General features: G+C 40.7%; 1 protein-coding gene across 1 annotated transcript in view; it reads right to left on the bottom strand.

The window, feature by feature from the left end:
* Window positions 1-1,791: 1,791 nt before the first annotated feature.
* The window catches only part of LOC146167878 (ral GTPase-activating protein subunit alpha-1-like), a 50,770-nt gene continuing 36,030 nt past the window's right edge, over window positions 1,792-16,531 (bottom strand). Inside the window, exons 41-52 of the mRNA XM_083386160.1 lie at window positions 14,638-14,819; window positions 14,371-14,424; window positions 13,663-13,813; window positions 12,945-13,123; window positions 12,165-12,346; window positions 10,486-10,665; window positions 9,914-10,037; window positions 8,236-8,391; window positions 7,488-7,646; window positions 6,821-6,948; window positions 4,860-5,098; window positions 1,792-4,378 (exon numbers count right to left, since the gene is read on the bottom strand). Coding sequence (XP_083242286.1) covers window positions 4,044-4,378; window positions 4,860-5,098; window positions 6,821-6,948; window positions 7,488-7,646; window positions 8,236-8,391; window positions 9,914-10,037; window positions 10,486-10,665; window positions 12,165-12,346; window positions 12,945-13,123; window positions 13,663-13,813; window positions 14,371-14,424; window positions 14,638-14,819 — 2,069 coding nt within the window. The 3' untranslated portion in view covers window positions 1,792-4,043. The remainder of the gene's footprint in view (window positions 4,379-4,859; window positions 5,099-6,820; window positions 6,949-7,487; window positions 7,647-8,235; window positions 8,392-9,913; window positions 10,038-10,485; window positions 10,666-12,164; window positions 12,347-12,944; window positions 13,124-13,662; window positions 13,814-14,370; window positions 14,425-14,637; window positions 14,820-16,531) is intronic.

A 16,531-nucleotide genomic window follows, 5' to 3' on the forward strand; every position in this document is an offset into this window, starting at 1 on the left:
GCGGGCCGGGTGCGTGGAGGCATCGGGGCGACAGATGGCCGCTTCCCTGCGGGAATGTTTGCCGGGCTCAGGGCAGACCCGATACGTTGACGGTAACACGCCAGGGTCGCCCTTAAGCGAACAAACACAATCTGTCGCCGCTTTCTAGTGCGAATCACGCCGCGCGCAGCCCATCTATCTACTCGTTATAATGAGCTCCATCGCATCGCTATACGGTGGCGAGCCTCGCGCGTTTACCTTTCCGTCCCCCACTCCTTGTTGACTCCTGACTGTCTATTGTTTTGCGCACCGCCGCCCGATTACGAATTATCACGAGGCGTTGCACGTTTCGCCGTTCTCGCGAATCACTTTTCGGGGCAAAGCGACAATGTTAGAACGACTTAAGTCGATAACTCGATTAAAGTCACCTGTTTTAAATGACTTAAGTTATTAAAATGATATGTTTTCATTAAATATTTCCTCTTAAAATTTTCGCACATAAAACAGTGCGTCTGCTGTGCGTTACGATTTTTTGTCGTATTTTAGTAAAAGTAATTTTCACTTTTTCTTACAAATCTTAAAACGTTTTATTTTGATGACAATAACCCTCTATTATTGACTTGACTGTGGCAAATAATGGTTTGGGACTGGGACTTAACTTTTATTTATTTTTGCTAAAAACTTGACTTCGACTGAAGTCATTTTGAAATTAATTGTTTACAACATTGCACAACGCGTGCGGTTATTCTTTTTGTAATTTTATTTTGTATTATTTAAGAAGTCATATATCATTACTCTATAGTTTTAACAGTTTGTTTTTTGGTTGAAGAGCGTGTTAAACACGCTTCAAGAAAGGGCAACAACCGAAAAAATGTGTTGTCGCTTTATTTCGTAATAACAGCCGAATTCTTGCTGCCTTGTTACATTTTCCACAGGACCGAATCTGACATATTATATTTAATTCCAGAAACTGAACACAATTTATTCGACGGCAGAGGTCTACAACACGAAAAAAAAATTGATTTCTAGCCCAGGTCGTGTTTTCAGCATAATTTTATTCAGGTTCCCCGGGGAATGCGAACACGACTACAAATTCCGAATTACCCAATCCTATTAGAAATGTCAGATGAGCATAACGTTTAAAATTTTTGCAATTGGCAAATTCCTTGAAAAATATTTGTATTTAACTTGCCAGTTTCGAGATGATGTATGTAGAAAAAAGTGTGATATAAAGCAGTTTTACAGACCCCAATATGATATTTTTTTCAAAAAATAAGCAACCTAAACTGCACGTTTGCGCACAACTCCTTATGTAATAAAAAGTTAGCTAATTTAATTTTTAGCGTCGGAGTATGACGTCATATTGTGTGTACTTAAGGTCTTAGTTTTTACCCTGCCCGCTACAACAATTTAAGTTTCTCATGCGGCCCGCGGTTAAAAATAATTGCCCACCCCTGGTATAGAGGTTTAGCAACGATAAAAGGCGATGTCAATAAAAACAGTGGGAGGCTTATTCAAGATGGAGTTGCGAGCCGTTCCTTGAAAACCTATTTATGGGGCAGGCTGTAAGCTTATTATCGACCAAATATGTCGCCGAAACGTTACATATTCGCAAAGGTGACGAAGACTATGTAAATAATAAACAAATTTCCGACTTATCCCAACAAGAAAATCTCAAAAACTGCGTTTGTTTTAAGAGACACCGGGTTATCACTGAAACCCTGACCTCAAACATCTGCCTATCTGCGAGAGAAATACGCCGATGCCGATACCACGGCGAGGAATCGATATAAGAGGGTAAAGTGGCGCGGAAGATTTTATTATTAGTCCTACTCTTCGATATTGCGACAATGAAGAAGTGCGGTTGGCGCCCCAACACGGCAAGGTGCACAATATTCACACGTATATAATAAGAATATAACAATGGTAAGAAGAATATAGCACTAAAACGTAAACGTAACGAACTGATCGCGAAGGAACGTACTAAATAAAAATGCACAGGGTAATTGCAATGAGAATAGTGGTGTTCACTAATACGATAATCAATATTATAGATATACTTTGCGCTTGGCGAAACGGGGTATTCGTAAAACAAATGCGACGACCGCTACTACTACTAATAATAATAATTTGAATAATAATAATAATAATAAATGATGCGCGAAATTTGGCGGCGTGCAAATTGGCGATGGTATAGATTGAAATCGTGCGATTGTCTTAATGTTTTCGTTATAAAGCAAAATTCAGCAAATGGCATGTCAGTAAAATCCAGAGGTGCTTTTTTAAAGGAAAAAAGAAAGAATAAACATTGGGACAAATTAATTATAGATTTATATAGATTTTAGTCGGTTATAATACTAAACTTAAATAGTTTTGAGTCAGTTGAAATACTGAACTTTCCTGCAAAAAATATATGTAAAATTTAAAAAGTCTTCCAGATAGCCTGCTGCAAGCCCAATACGGGTTTGTGCTACTGTTTTCGACTGATCTAAACTGAGCACAGGGCATGGAAGCGCCAATGAAAACTCGACAGCCAGGTGAGACGTGATTGCGTGCGCAAGGGCCGACTTAGTCTGCCAAGGAGCGCGCGCTAAAAATAGAGGCCAGACTAGCGATCGTTGGCCGCCCCAATTGCTAATCTGCGCTCACGACCGGGTATTGTGCACGGCATCGGCGCCATTACGACACCTGAAAACACAACTGCCGCGTGCGACGTCGGAATGCATGGGCGCGCGCAGTTCAAGGCAAACAAACAAGACGGAGACGAGTAGATGATTGGGGTGACGACGCGAAATGCCGTCGGGACACAGGAAATCGCAATTACCCAAGCCGCGTTTGAGAATCGGCTCGCTGGCTAATTCCACGCTTTTCGGGTTTGTTTTTTAAGCGTCTTGGCCGCTTTTCGCCCGGCCGTAGTTGAACGCGCGCAGCCTGGGAGTCCCGAATTTGTTTTTGCCCTTTAGCCGACTGCGAGCAATTTTACTATTTTCGCAAATTGGCGTATTTTCATAGCTGCCGCGGCTTGGCCTGTCGTCGGCCAATGGATTACTCTACAATGTGTGGTGACGTTCTTAAAACAGCAACGAGCTGATAACTTAACGTGTTTCTTTTAACCGAGCTACATTAGCATTAGTAATCAGTGGTAGACTTTCTAAAGGCATTTTGAAATCGCAATTTGGGGATGTGGATAATTTACATTATAAAAAAAACTTGATTTGTTAGAGACCATCACTATTTTGCATTGACCAAAAGTCGGCAGACTCGCCAAATCGACCACTTCTAACCCTGCGACGATAGCGATGCAGCGCAAGAAAAACAAGTCACACGAAAGTAAAGGCTGAATAGTGAACTGTCGTGCACTGAACAGCAGTTAATCCCGCCGGCGGGATCGATGCGACTGACAAAAGCAAGACAAGTACATTTGAACAAAACTTCGGATGTTCACCGCAGCACCACAGGTGGATAGTATAGCGATAGGTGACCGCTCATATTTCAGGGAACAATTTTTTTCGGCGAATCGCGCGTGAAAAGATCAGAAGAAAAGTTTGCTGCTTATTGAAACTTTAGAGGAACGCGGGTATAGGGCTTGGGTCGCGGTGGGACTGCAATTCGGCGCAGCACGAAATACACTCATCTGAGAGCTGATGGAATGTGAGAACAATTACAGCACATTTATAACACTCGAAACTTGTCCCATCGGATTTTCGATGCACCCAAGTGGTAATTCAAACTCGTCGTACCGATAATAGTCAAGCGCATATAGAAGCGAATCAGCAGCCGATAGCGATCGTTTTCAGTTGCTACAGGCAACTCATGGAATGTTTCAAGCTCGAGAGTGTGTGGCGAATGAAAGTTTGCATATGTAAGATTTCTGACGAAAGCGTAAAAATCGGGCTCGACTCGTGTTCACTCAACAGCGATCTATGTTGCAGAAGGGAGATTCAAACAAACCGCTGTAGCGAGATGTTGAACAGCTTAGGATTCTAACACTCGGTCTTCGTAACTTCATTCGCCGACTACTACACAGAGATGTTAGGAAGCAATGCTTATCTCATTACGATCCTTCAGTTGATGAACTGGTGTGGGTGATTGACACGTGACGGGGGGCTGGTAGGGGGCGTCGGGAAATCACCGACCTCAATCTGGGGCTGGGAGCCACCCATTTGGTCACGTGAAAGGTCGAAGGTCACGTGGGGTTTATGACCAGGCGCGCTTTTGGTCATCGTTCTGACGAGGGGAGGCGCCGAAGTGGAGAGCAATGACGCAGGGGGTGGGGGGTGTAATGACGTCATCATGGAGTGGGAGGCCGGGGGAGCGACCCTGGCGGCCGCAGGGAAGGTCGTCTTCGCGACACTTGCGTTGGCAGTTGTTGGCGATTTGTGGTCGGATTGGATGGCATCTAAGTACGATACAAAATCGTAACGTTGCGTATAATGTGTAGAATGGGAACAGTTGTTTACAAAACGGATTTATTTATTTTTTTCCTATTTATTGCTTGAGAAGAAATGAATTCAGGTAACCTATTTAGCAAATGTGGGGAGCACGAATTGATAACTATTTAAGAGTCTGCGTAAAAATAACGTAAATCCGCGTTCAGGCAAGTAACTGGACACTTAGTGTAGTATTGGGCTGTTAATACGTAACAAAAAACGAATTTTTTAGAAAACGTTGGACGTCAAAAATTAAATTTATATCAAGGGAATCCTTAAACAGAAATGTTTATTGGTGGTGACTTCCCATACCTTTGCTTTAAACACAAGTTCTGATGTGGACCAAAACAAGTTGTCATTATTGACAAAAGGCGTATAAAGGTAAAACCCATACTTGAACAGTTGTGGTTTCTACCGTTGTATCAAGTGGTCTTTCAACAAAATACATACCTGCCGCTAAGAAGGCAGAAAATCCAGGGGCAGGCCCTTCGGCCAAACCGCGATTGTTGTTTCCGTTCGCATTGGCGCTTTCGGGCGCTGCTGGCGCCGGTGAAGCGCGGGCCCTGGCACCGTTGGAACCGTGGGCCGTCGGCGCCGGGCAGAAGAGGTGGGCGCTGTAGTCTTCGAAGGTTGTTTCATCTTTAAACTGCTCGACGATTAGTCGAAGGTAGCGGGTTCGTTCCTCATAGCTAGTGGCGAGTTGGTTCAGTAAAGGAAAAAAACTTTTTCGAAAAAATATTTTTTGCGCCATTCCGGACATCGCCGAACTGCGAAGCTTAAACCATGAAAATGCCAATAGACTGGAGACGTTTTAAAGCAAATATCATTGTACTGGTGTACAAAGCCTAGGAGAGCGCGGGGTTACTTCCGGTCGTAAACTCGTGCTGGAAAAAAAAAAAACGACAGGAATTTTGACGACGCCGCGACGCGAAATTTGCGGCAGTTTTATATTGCGTCGCGCGGCCGACTTAGCTATCCTAGTGCATTTTTAGGGGTATTTCGGTGACGATAAATGGCGGTAAAGCGTGTGTGGCTTTCGTGACTACCTGGCTGAGGTATGATTGCAAAGTATGCGCGTTTTTTCAGCACGTGACTCGGTGAACTGTCACTCAAAACAACCAGTAAAATGCATGTATTGTGTACCTTTAAACTGTCATTTTTAAGACGTTAAAACAATTATGTCGAAGATTTCAGCAGGCAGCCCTAAAATTGCATATATTCGCAAAAAATCTGTTTAGCTATTATCATTTGAAATAATGTGGAGAGAAAACAAGTGCATGCCAAATCCTTACAATAACACATTTTCTACCTTACAGTGTTTCAATAAAACTGTTAACTCGATTTTCGATTGCCGCAATAGCAAACGCTGCAGTCAGTTCAGAAAAATGCAAAAATACAGCCTCGTTGACGTCTTTTGCGTGAGCACGTCAGTCGAAAATGCGTAATCCACTTTAAAAAAACGCGAGGCGGGCATTGCGTTACCAGCGCACCAGACTGCGTGAAAATTATCGAAAATTAACGTCTGCACCTCCAGGTCCGTCTCCGCCACAGGTATAAGGTCGCAGGCGACGGGCGCCCCGTTGTGTAGTTTATTGCGGCTACGTGACTAAGTTGCCGCTCCACGCCGCTTCGAAACTCGTTACAAAGTGAATTACGATCGGCCACCTTTTAAAACAGAATACCGCCCGGCATTTGTTTTTTCGGCTGCGCACAAAATTCAGCTGAGGATTGGATATTTATTTCAAATCGCATTTTCAAAGTATATTTTTGTTAAATTTTGCGCGTTTTATAAAAATAAAGTTATCAGAAACGAATAAAACATGATTTTGCAAATCACTTCTTTACTGATCACCTTTGCAACTTCCTGTTGACAGGCGACAACATGTTGACGTCAAACAAACTCGATTTGTGAAAAGGCAAACGAGTGCACACGATACAAATGAATGCCACGAACCAACATGAACCCACCAACGCATAATTGGATTTAGAGGCGGAAAAATAAAGGCGGTTTATTGTCAAAAACTAAGAACTATAACGCGTTTCAAAACAAAGTGATTTTAAATAAGGTGTTTTCGTTTAGTTAAACAAACGGCTTGAGTAACATGATTCTTTATCCGTGCGTCCCCAAATCAATACACAAGTAGAAAGGTGTAATTTGTCAGAACGAACAAAAATATATGTCAATTTCTTATAAATAAATTACCCAATTTAATGAAACCCTAATGCTAAAACACCATTCAACCAACATAAAGGCTTTAGCTCTTACAAGCTTACCCCGACCCAAAGGCTCTCTAAATTTGCTATATAACCAAGCGGGCTGCTACGCCTGGTTGTACGGTTACGATACAAGCGACAACGCTTCAAATGGTCTATTTGACTAATTTAAACATAACATAATCTAAAAAGGATACTACGGTTGGTATAGCGAGATTTGCGAACGCTTTGCCCTGCCTGCGTTGATGGCCGTCTCACGCACAAGGATGGGTAGCACCCGACCGTTGACTATTGCGCCGTCGAAAAGAGGCCCAAAGTATGGCACCTGTGGAAAGAACGTGTGTCGGTTAGTAAGGAACAAACGGCAAAGCATTAACATTAAAAACGCCTCTATCTAGTATCATTCTACGCTGGCATTCCATTTTAAGCGTGAAAAGGCTTCCAAAAAATGGGGATGTAAATAACTACTTCTTCCCTTACAGTCGACCCAAAATTTTTATGCACATAACAAAATTTTTCAAACAAAAATATACTTTTAAATTGCCGCTGAGTATTTTGAGCTGCAACACAGAAAACTAAAAAGGTAAAGGCCGCTATTCATTTAAGGACATAAATAACATAATCTGGTCGATTTGAATATTTTTTTTAAATCACGAAAAGGAGGAAACTTCATCACAGTTACAGATAGTGTCTTTCAGTCTCTTTTTATCTCCGGCGCTTTGTTTGTAACCAAATCATTGCCGACGGACTGATTTCGGTGAATACTAACAAAGCGATAAGGCATTCTATTTCTGGAATGGCGACAAAATCCGTTCACATCGCAAATAAGAAACCGCTGAAAGTGGCGGCGGTTTTGGAACTCACGTCCGCCTTCTTGTTGATCTGCACCCGGTAGAGGCCGTGACGTAGGGGGTAGATGACGATGAGCACGTCACCGAACTCGGTTGGGATGATGCCGCGTCTGTAGTCGCGGTGGTGCTCCGACCAAACTATATGCACCTCGTCGTTGCCAAGGTGCTTCAGCTGAAATGGGATGAACCTTTTAGCTTGTAATCGTTACCAAAGGTCACTTTGTTTTTGGATTTTATTTTTTGGGTTAGAAGTCGATTTTTTCTTCACAGATTCTTTTGTTTTTTGGTGATTTGTAGAAACAGTTTATTGTGGACATATTTACAGCTTCAGGATTGTATGAATTCTTAAAAGTTATCTGCCTAGATTTATATATAGGGTTTGGGGACACATATGGTCCTCTTGTTTTTTTAAAGAGACCCGCGTCAACTACACTTTAGCACATAAAACACTGCTATGAAATGACGGAGTTTAAGGCCAGAACTATCAGAACACACAAAAAGCTTGGATAACTGAACTAGCACCGCCAGAAACGTTGCACAATTTAAGAGGCCCGCAGTACATACAGTAGGCTATGTACACATTATTTTAATGCGGTGCAGTATTTACTTAAATAGATTGCAAAATATCTAAAAAACAACAATTTTATAGAAAGCCAAGTCAAAACAGGCTGGCTGAATCTTTTAACTTAATTAAAACCAGGCTGGCAGAAATCCCAGCATTCAGCCAAACTAGTCAAAACACATTTAGGAGTCAGGCGTACCTTTACGTTCCTGGCAGCGTCGTCAGTAGAAGGGAATCGCGTGGAAACGTGAAAAAGCACTTCAACGGTGGAACTTGCGTAGTAAGGTGCCGTCTTGCCAGTGCTGCCATCGCTTAGCAGCTTGCCACTAAAACCGCAGTGAACGCGTAGATCAACCTGCAAAGATTAAATGCGCGTTGGTTTATTCGATTCCCGTTGCGTCGCTATACTACACCTCCTCTTTCTGGCGGTGTTTTATGGTAGCGGTGTGATATCTCTGGGTCATTACTACAGTTTGGAAAAATAGCGCTGTGATTTATCTATCTATTAGATGCGCTTCAGTTCGCAGTCGAGTGCCAAGATCTACTGATTTTTGCTTTGTGAACTCTCAAAATAAGACGAAAATAACAGATAAATAAAAACAAACAAGTACAATTAATATAAGCTGTAGCGTGTTTCTGTGTATTCGGGGAAATAAAGTTTATATATTCAACAATTCTTATGAATAAAAGGAAAAAACTGATATGAGGCGTTCTGTGAGTAAGACAAGGCGATTCGTTTGATTGGCCAAAAAGCAATCCAGGTAAACGGGACTCAAAACACCTATATAGTTGTTTGTAAAGGGGTGGCGCATGTGTTGCCTGCTCATTTGGGTAATAGTAGGCTTAGGTAAAGAGGACATCCCACATAAAAACGTGCAAAGGAAAGAATAGACCTTTTAAAATGAATTTCGCGGTTTATAAACAAATTTTTCACAACACCTTAGCTTGCTTATAAAGCAGATCATTATAAGCCCTGGCTACAAAAGCGCAAATGTATCGTTCGGCATTCAACAACTATATGATATGGACCAAATTTTGACGTAATATTACATCATAAAACGATGAGTTTACAATGTCTAAAACGCCAGATGTATAAACATTAGATTTAAAAGTTTCCCAAATAAAATTGCTCGACACAGATACATATATTTCTCCTCAAAGAGGTATTGTCGTGGTAGCTAGGGAGAACTACAAAATATCGGTTTTCCTCTTGAACCAAGGTCCGAAATTGGTTGACAATCGCCCGACGTCAAATTAAAAAGCGTCCGCAATAAAAAGTAATATCACATTCATGAGCTACACCGACCGCAAGCCACTAGACGCACGCCGCAAGTACGACACCTGCTTTATTGCGGCCATAAACAGCAATTTACCGACAAAGTAAAGTGGTACTAATCAGGGGGTGGGCAAGAACTGGCGTTTAGCCGTGCATTCGTGCACTCAAGTAATGTGGTAAAGCGCTATTGCGCTGTTTCTGGTTAATTCAAATAACAGGAACAAAAGTGCGATAGTGTTTTAATGTGACAAACGGTGGTACTAAACTAAACCACCAAGGAGACAACCAACGGATGGCTGTCAAGCTTTCGTCATTTCAACATGTTTGTTTAGGCTAAATGTGATTTCATGTGATCATTATGTACTCTTGTCCTTTTGCTGTTGTATGTGGAACAGATAACGGCTACTTGTGAGGCCATAAATAACAACATACCCCCTAAAGCTTGTCAACTTTCTTTTTAAATGGTAGTACTCTATTTAAACAATAAACTGAAAGCGGTAGTATGGCTTGAGGACATTAAAGCATTGACCATTGCCAAGATATTTTAGCAACATCGACGAAATTAGATGCACTTCAAGTTTAAGCACACTTATCCACTTACCTCCCAGCCCAATCCAGATACAAAATCCTCGTACGCCTTGCTGCCTCCAGTGTTGGAAAGAACTGAGAGTTTGTCCTCTTGACCTTGAGCGATGTAGAACACCGCCACCTTGTGCGTGTCGCGACTGCCAAGAAATAACACGGAGTGGAAGCTTGTCTTACGATGTTAAAGGAATAAAACTGATGAGAGTTATTACGCTAGAAGACAATTGTTTTTATTTTAGATTTTAGGCGACTTTATACTTTTTTGGCATTAATTTTTGCTTAATAGATGGTTAAACAGTACGGAATTTGTGCGTGGAAAAATTGGTTACTGCAGTCGCTCTTCAATCCGTAATAATTAAGAAAGAGTCAATAAGACTTTTCTACAGGTTTGTTTAACTGTGATCTGGGCCTTCTAAGACGCATCAAAAAAAGTCTAACTGACGATATGAGATGTGTTCAACTTTCATGGCACGCTAGCATTTTCTAGCTGTGTTTGGCAAAAAACAAAAATCCTCCAGACCGACTGAAGACTGATTGTTTTCCGGAGTATATTAGAAAATTAGGTTTACCACACGTGTGTCCACTCACCACCGTCGCGAGTCGAGGTTCTTGAGCTCCCGCAGGAGGCGCTCGTTCTTGGTGAGCAGGCTGACGCGGTCGCGGTTGTCGCGGGCGAGGAATCCCATCTCGACGCACAACATGCGAGCGTGGTGGAAGGCCGAGTGGCTGGTTACCGGGGCACGAGGCCGCACGGGGGCGCACTGCCAGCTGGGCGCAAAACGAGATGTTACAGTTGCATCACTAGGAGGTGCAAATATGCTAGATTTCGATTCCTATATTTTAACTTTAACTTTAAATGGGTAGCAAATTTTTGGATGTTAACTACACAGCCCCTTGGAAACTTTTAGAAAAAAAATGAGCTATACTTAATGCAGCTAGAGTGCTGGGTTATGGGCAACCTTGGAATAAACTCAAAGCGAAAAAATTGTCCTCCTGCTAACTATACGAAAAATAATATCAGACCCCAGAGCCATAATTCAAATTGTCTATTCAAGTAAAACGCACAGCAGGTCACTGTGGGTGTCAAGGAGCGTCAAATGTAAAAGCCAAACATTTTACTTAAAGCCCCTCATTGATGCGGGAATACTCGAACACTCAGACTTACTCCATTCTGAGGGACAATATCTTAAGTATGGCCAATTGGCAATAAAATACGGCTTTGAACCGAATAACAAAGACTTTAAATCCTTCATTAAAATGATTGCTGCCTTACCACCCCAGTGGGATCATACTGATAATATATCGAAAATTAAAGTAGGTTTAGTTAACAAATGTATGAAACTCTTTCAAATGTGTGACACACCAAAGACTCTATCTATACAATAAAATAAAGCGGTTTTTATCGGTTCGCCTTCTCCAAATACAACTCCCTGGAAAAACTGTATTGTAATGTCTATAATTCCACAATAGAAACCAAGCTATGCTCGTTTCAAATAAAACTTAACCTACGTGCCATTGTAACAAACGAAACATTACACTACTTTGAAAAAACTGACTCCGACATGCCCCTGAAACTATATCGCACATATTTTATTATTGTCATCATATTGAAAGCTATTGGGAAGAAATTACATTTTGGATTTGTTTAAAACCTATAATTTCCTTACAAAACAACCCTGTAACTCTTCTGTTTGGAACTTGTGTAGACAATGATTTGTTGAATTGCTTACTATTATGTGCGCGGTTCGTTATGTTTGTTTTTATGACCAAGTCTATAAAACACTTCGAATATCTCGCAATTTTTAAAGTTAAGTGGGCTGGCCTTTTAGCCCAACCTGTCGCTCCTTGATAGGTGCTATTTTTATTTTGTCCGCCTGTCTATTATTTTTTGTTTTAGCGTAATGAAAAACAAAACGTTTTTGTCGCAGAGGAAGGCGTTTGTTGTTTGCCGCTGAAGTTCCAACAACGCCTTTTGGTTGGAAAAACACTGATTATTTATTCTTAACATTTGTGTCGTTACGCCGGAATTTTCACTTTCCTCTTTAAAAAAGGATAGTTAACAATATTAGAAACCGCTAACTTACAAAAATTTAGGCTGATCTATTTCTGCTATTCAGTGTTAAATATAAAAATTCTATTTTTCGCCTATGATTGCATCATCAACTAATGATGTCATTTTAGGCAAATATATCTATTTTTTTAACATCTTATAAAATTACCGACTATGATTATGCCAGAAAAGTCCGAAGAATGTTTAAATTGTATACCTAGTCGCACAAGCATTTTCGGCATAACTGGTACCAAGTTCTTCGTGATGACGTAACAAACGCAGCGACGCCTTTTCCTGCAGTTCGGGGCAGATGCACAAGGGGGCAGGAGCGGGAATATTGAGGGGGAAGCCACAACGGCTCTGGCACTCAGGACTGCTCCAACCCAGGTACTGCAGCAGCTGTGTACAAACCATTTAGTTTGTTTAGATTTTTTTAGCTTACAGAAGGCTGTGTTTAGAATATGTTTGAACACAATTGTACAGTTGTTCTTCCGGCAAAATTTTATTTTAAGTGCTAACGTTTCGACCACGAAAAAAAATTTGGGCCCTGAAGAAGATTGCCCGAATAGGTGGTCGAAACGTTGGCACTCCAGTAAAATTTTGCCGGAAGAATAATTGTACAATCTGGCAGCAACAGCATATTCATTATTCATATTTGAACTCGCAGTTCGAATAATCAACGTTTTAAAACCTGTTAGTAAAAACACGAAATATACCGGCAAATCTAATTTCATTGAAAAAATTGGATACATTTCTTAATTTGGATAAAAGCCGAGTCGCCATTTAAGATTACAACTAGATGATGCAAACTTAAAATCATACTCGTATACAGCACTAGTGTATAATTAGTATAGCCCTTTTTTGCGTTTTGAAAATCTTTATATAAAGTATACAGCACTACCTTTTCACCAACCGAATAAGTTTAATTTGTCTTTTACGAACGAGTTATTTTAATGCTAAAGCCAATGTATAAAACCTGTCGAGTTTCCTTCTATACCTGGTCGAGCTTGTCACAAGAGTCAGCCGCCACTTCGTTCTCTCGGTTCGGTAAGCTCGATTGCGCCACCCTGTGGTTGATGTCGGCCTCCTGTTGCGCGTAATCGAGGTAGGATCGACAGATTTCCGTCGCGGCTTGGCTGATTTCGGAATCGAGCGTGGACAGTGGTTCGCAGCGAACTGAATTGGGGCAACGTTTGAAACGGTATTTTAATGAAGTTATTTTGTAGTCTGCATGTGCTAGCAGAATATACAGTAGGTTGATTTTGTATAGACACATTTGTCAATGTAAATTGTTTGTTGTTTCAGCCTTCTCACATGCCTAAGTCGTATATGCGCCGTATAGACTACCGAAATTAACGTGAAACGCAATAAACCAAAAACTCGTTTTCCAAGAGTTTATGGAGTAGGACATAAAATAAAAATCAAACCCCTATGATGAAGCCTTAAAACACAAAAAATGAATATGAACACAAGTACATCATTAAATAACGATTTTATATAACTATCTGGCCTTTATCCTATAGTGCTACTTAATACACCTGTAGATATACTGTATATAAAAGTCTTAGATTAAAAACTTATAACAAAAAAGAGATAAAGCGGGATAAATAAACACAAAATAGTTAGAATTTCAGGTCGGAGGAAGGGTAAAGCTCAATTCAACCATCCGTTGAACGAAAAAAGTAGAAATGCACTTTCTCTAATGACTAGCATACCAGGTCGCATTATGTTGTTGACATCCGGTGGACCGTACAGCACGCTTGCGTCCCAACAATACTTGCCGCCAGCATCGCGCACGATGAAACGCACACAACGATTCGAGCTGCTCAAGCCCGCAGTTGGATCCGTCCCGGGGGAAGTCCCTTCCTGTTGGCACAGCAATCGCGTGAGAAAGAGGGTCACCTATTGTTTTGCTGATCAATCAATGGACCATGATTTCTGTCATTGCTTTTGTTTTGTGGATCTGTTTTTTTTTTGTGTGTACACTTACTCGCCTACCTAATAATGATAACTACTATACATTGTGTCTACAGAAGAAGTTAAGCCAATCGAACTCTGCAACGAATAAGGCCCCCTTTTTATATTCCGACGGCGGTAAGTAATCCAACAGACTAATAGACAAACTTTTTTGTGCAAAGTTTCGTCGAAAATAAAATAACTCGGCCAACAAAATATTGTACGAAGTGCGAATTATATTATTTATTTATTTATTTATTTATAAGAAGTCGTACACTAATAGCAACATTCCGATTGGTTAATATTATTAAGTCGTAAATGCCTTTATAATCCGTAACCGATTACTAGTTATGTAATTAGTACTAACTACGCGATACTCGGTGCAGCGAAATACCAGGAATATATTGTAAATACTAGGTACTAGGAAATACTAGGAATATATGTAACTATACGATTACACACATTACCTTTGCAGGAAGTTCGACAACAGAGAGAAGACAAGTGTCGTTGAAGATCAGGAACTATATAGAGACAAAAAAAAGTTTAAACAAGTGATCAACTTATTCGGAATTTGACAAAACCCTGATTATAACTTTTCGAGTCTGCTTGCATGGATTTTTTTGCTTTAAAGCAGTGAGCTCAATTTTACCCGGCAAACGTTTTTACACTAACCTATGAGAAAGCTCAACTCATTTCAACCCTATATGTGTGATTCCCCACCCCTACAAACGTACCTGTACATTAGGCGACTGGAAGAGTTTCGGTGACAATTCTCCGGCTTCGATCTCGCTGTCGTGGTGCTCGCTGACCCGACAGGTGAGTACCGAGGTGCCGCGGGCCAGTGGGAAGTGGCCCAGGTGGTTGGTCAGGTGGGCCAGCACCGTGTGGGCGACCAGACTCACGGCGCCGCTCTTGCCTGAACAGAAACATTGACTCATGCTATTTTTCAGGTATACTTTAAAAGTCAAGAAACGCGTGCTTACAATAACATTAACCCTTTTAGTTTGTAGGTGTTAAGGCTGGTTCACTAGGGTTGTTCAAAAAAACACGTTTTTGTCACATTTCAGTGGGGATCCCCCTGGAATTGTTAGGTTGCGTCTAAAAACCCCACAAACCAAACGAAAAATGTATTTTTAGCACATTTTTTTGAACTTTAGATAAGTAATTGATATAAAATGTCCTAAAAAGACATTTTTCGTACACAACAGCCTAACAAATGTTGTTGAAATGTGACATTTGTACCATGACTACTCACTTTTTTACTGCTAAACAGGTTAATTTATGGCTATTCAATTGCAAAGCAATGCAAAACAGAAGAAAAAAATTTTTTTCAGGGGGAGGATAATTTATTTTTTCAAAAAATTTAGCCCAAATCTGAATTTTCAAATTGACGTAGCACGGTCAATACTAGGGATGCTCAAAGTAGAATCCCAAGGTATTCTAGAATAACAGGTTTCGAATCTAGAATAACGAATCCAGAATAGCGAATCCTAGTATATTTTTATTAAATTATTTAACCTAGATTTTGTTTGGGGAAGGGATTAATCTTAATCTACCCTACCGGGCCCACAATCACAGCAATAAATCGCCCAAACAATTTTCTAACATGTGTACATTATAATAAAAAAAACTCTCTCATATGTTTAACATTCTTAACAACTGTCATCTGAAGCCGTTCTGTAAACTGTAATATGTCAACTGTCCAGGTTGTGTCCAAAACTTATATTTTTGCCAATAGTGAGAAAATGTTACACTGCACACAGAAGTCTTAAGCAATTCGGTCCTGATTTTGAAAGCATTGTTAAGTCTTATTGCTTCTTTTTTGACTAACATTATCTGTTGTGCAGTTAAATGATGTACTGCAAAGAATACAAAGTTATTATTGACATAACGAAATCTTGACAATTACGTTTTGCATAACTGCATAACTTTCCTGAATATTAAGTTGACCTTAAGTAACCCCCATAGCGCATTTTGTGGACGGCCAGCACGTTTTGCAACGCTATGTTACTTTTGCAACTTAACGCATTTAGGGAAATTGCAAACTCCACACCAGACATTACACGTTAGCCGCTCGCCCAATAATGCTTGATTGACACTTAATTATTAGACGAACGTTAACGCGAGACGCGGTAATTGGTCACCCGAAAAAACGCTGACACTGCACTACCAGGTTGTATTTAAAGCAAGCACTGTAAATTGGTGCCGCGGCGACAGGCCAACTTACCACACGCGTTTGTGCACAACAATCCGCGGTAAAACATTAAATTATATCGGTTCCAATTACCCGAAATAAACGGCAGAATTGGATTCGAATCCCATCTGGATTCGAATCCAAGGATTCGATATTCTACTTTGAGCATCCCTAGTCAATACTGAACCAAACGTGCTCAGATTTGGTTTGTGGGGTTTTTAGACGCAACCTAACAGTTCCAGGGGGTCCCCTCTGAAATTTGATAAAAAAGTGTTTTTTGGAACAACCCAACTGGTTCACACTAGACGCGTGAACAGCGTTAACGGCAAATTTTCTCGCTTCTAACCGAAAGCCTAAAAGTTGAATTATTTTAACTTTCTGCAAACGACAGCGTTTAAAAAAAAAAATTACGTTAGCGCCAGACTCGTCTACTG

The sequence above is a fragment of the Ascidiella aspersa genome, chromosome 1 (assembly GCF_963924565.1).
Source record: "Ascidiella aspersa chromosome 1, kaAscAspe10.2, whole genome shotgun sequence".
Taxonomy (NCBI): Eukaryota; Metazoa; Chordata; class Ascidiacea; order Phlebobranchia; family Ascidiidae; genus Ascidiella; species Ascidiella aspersa.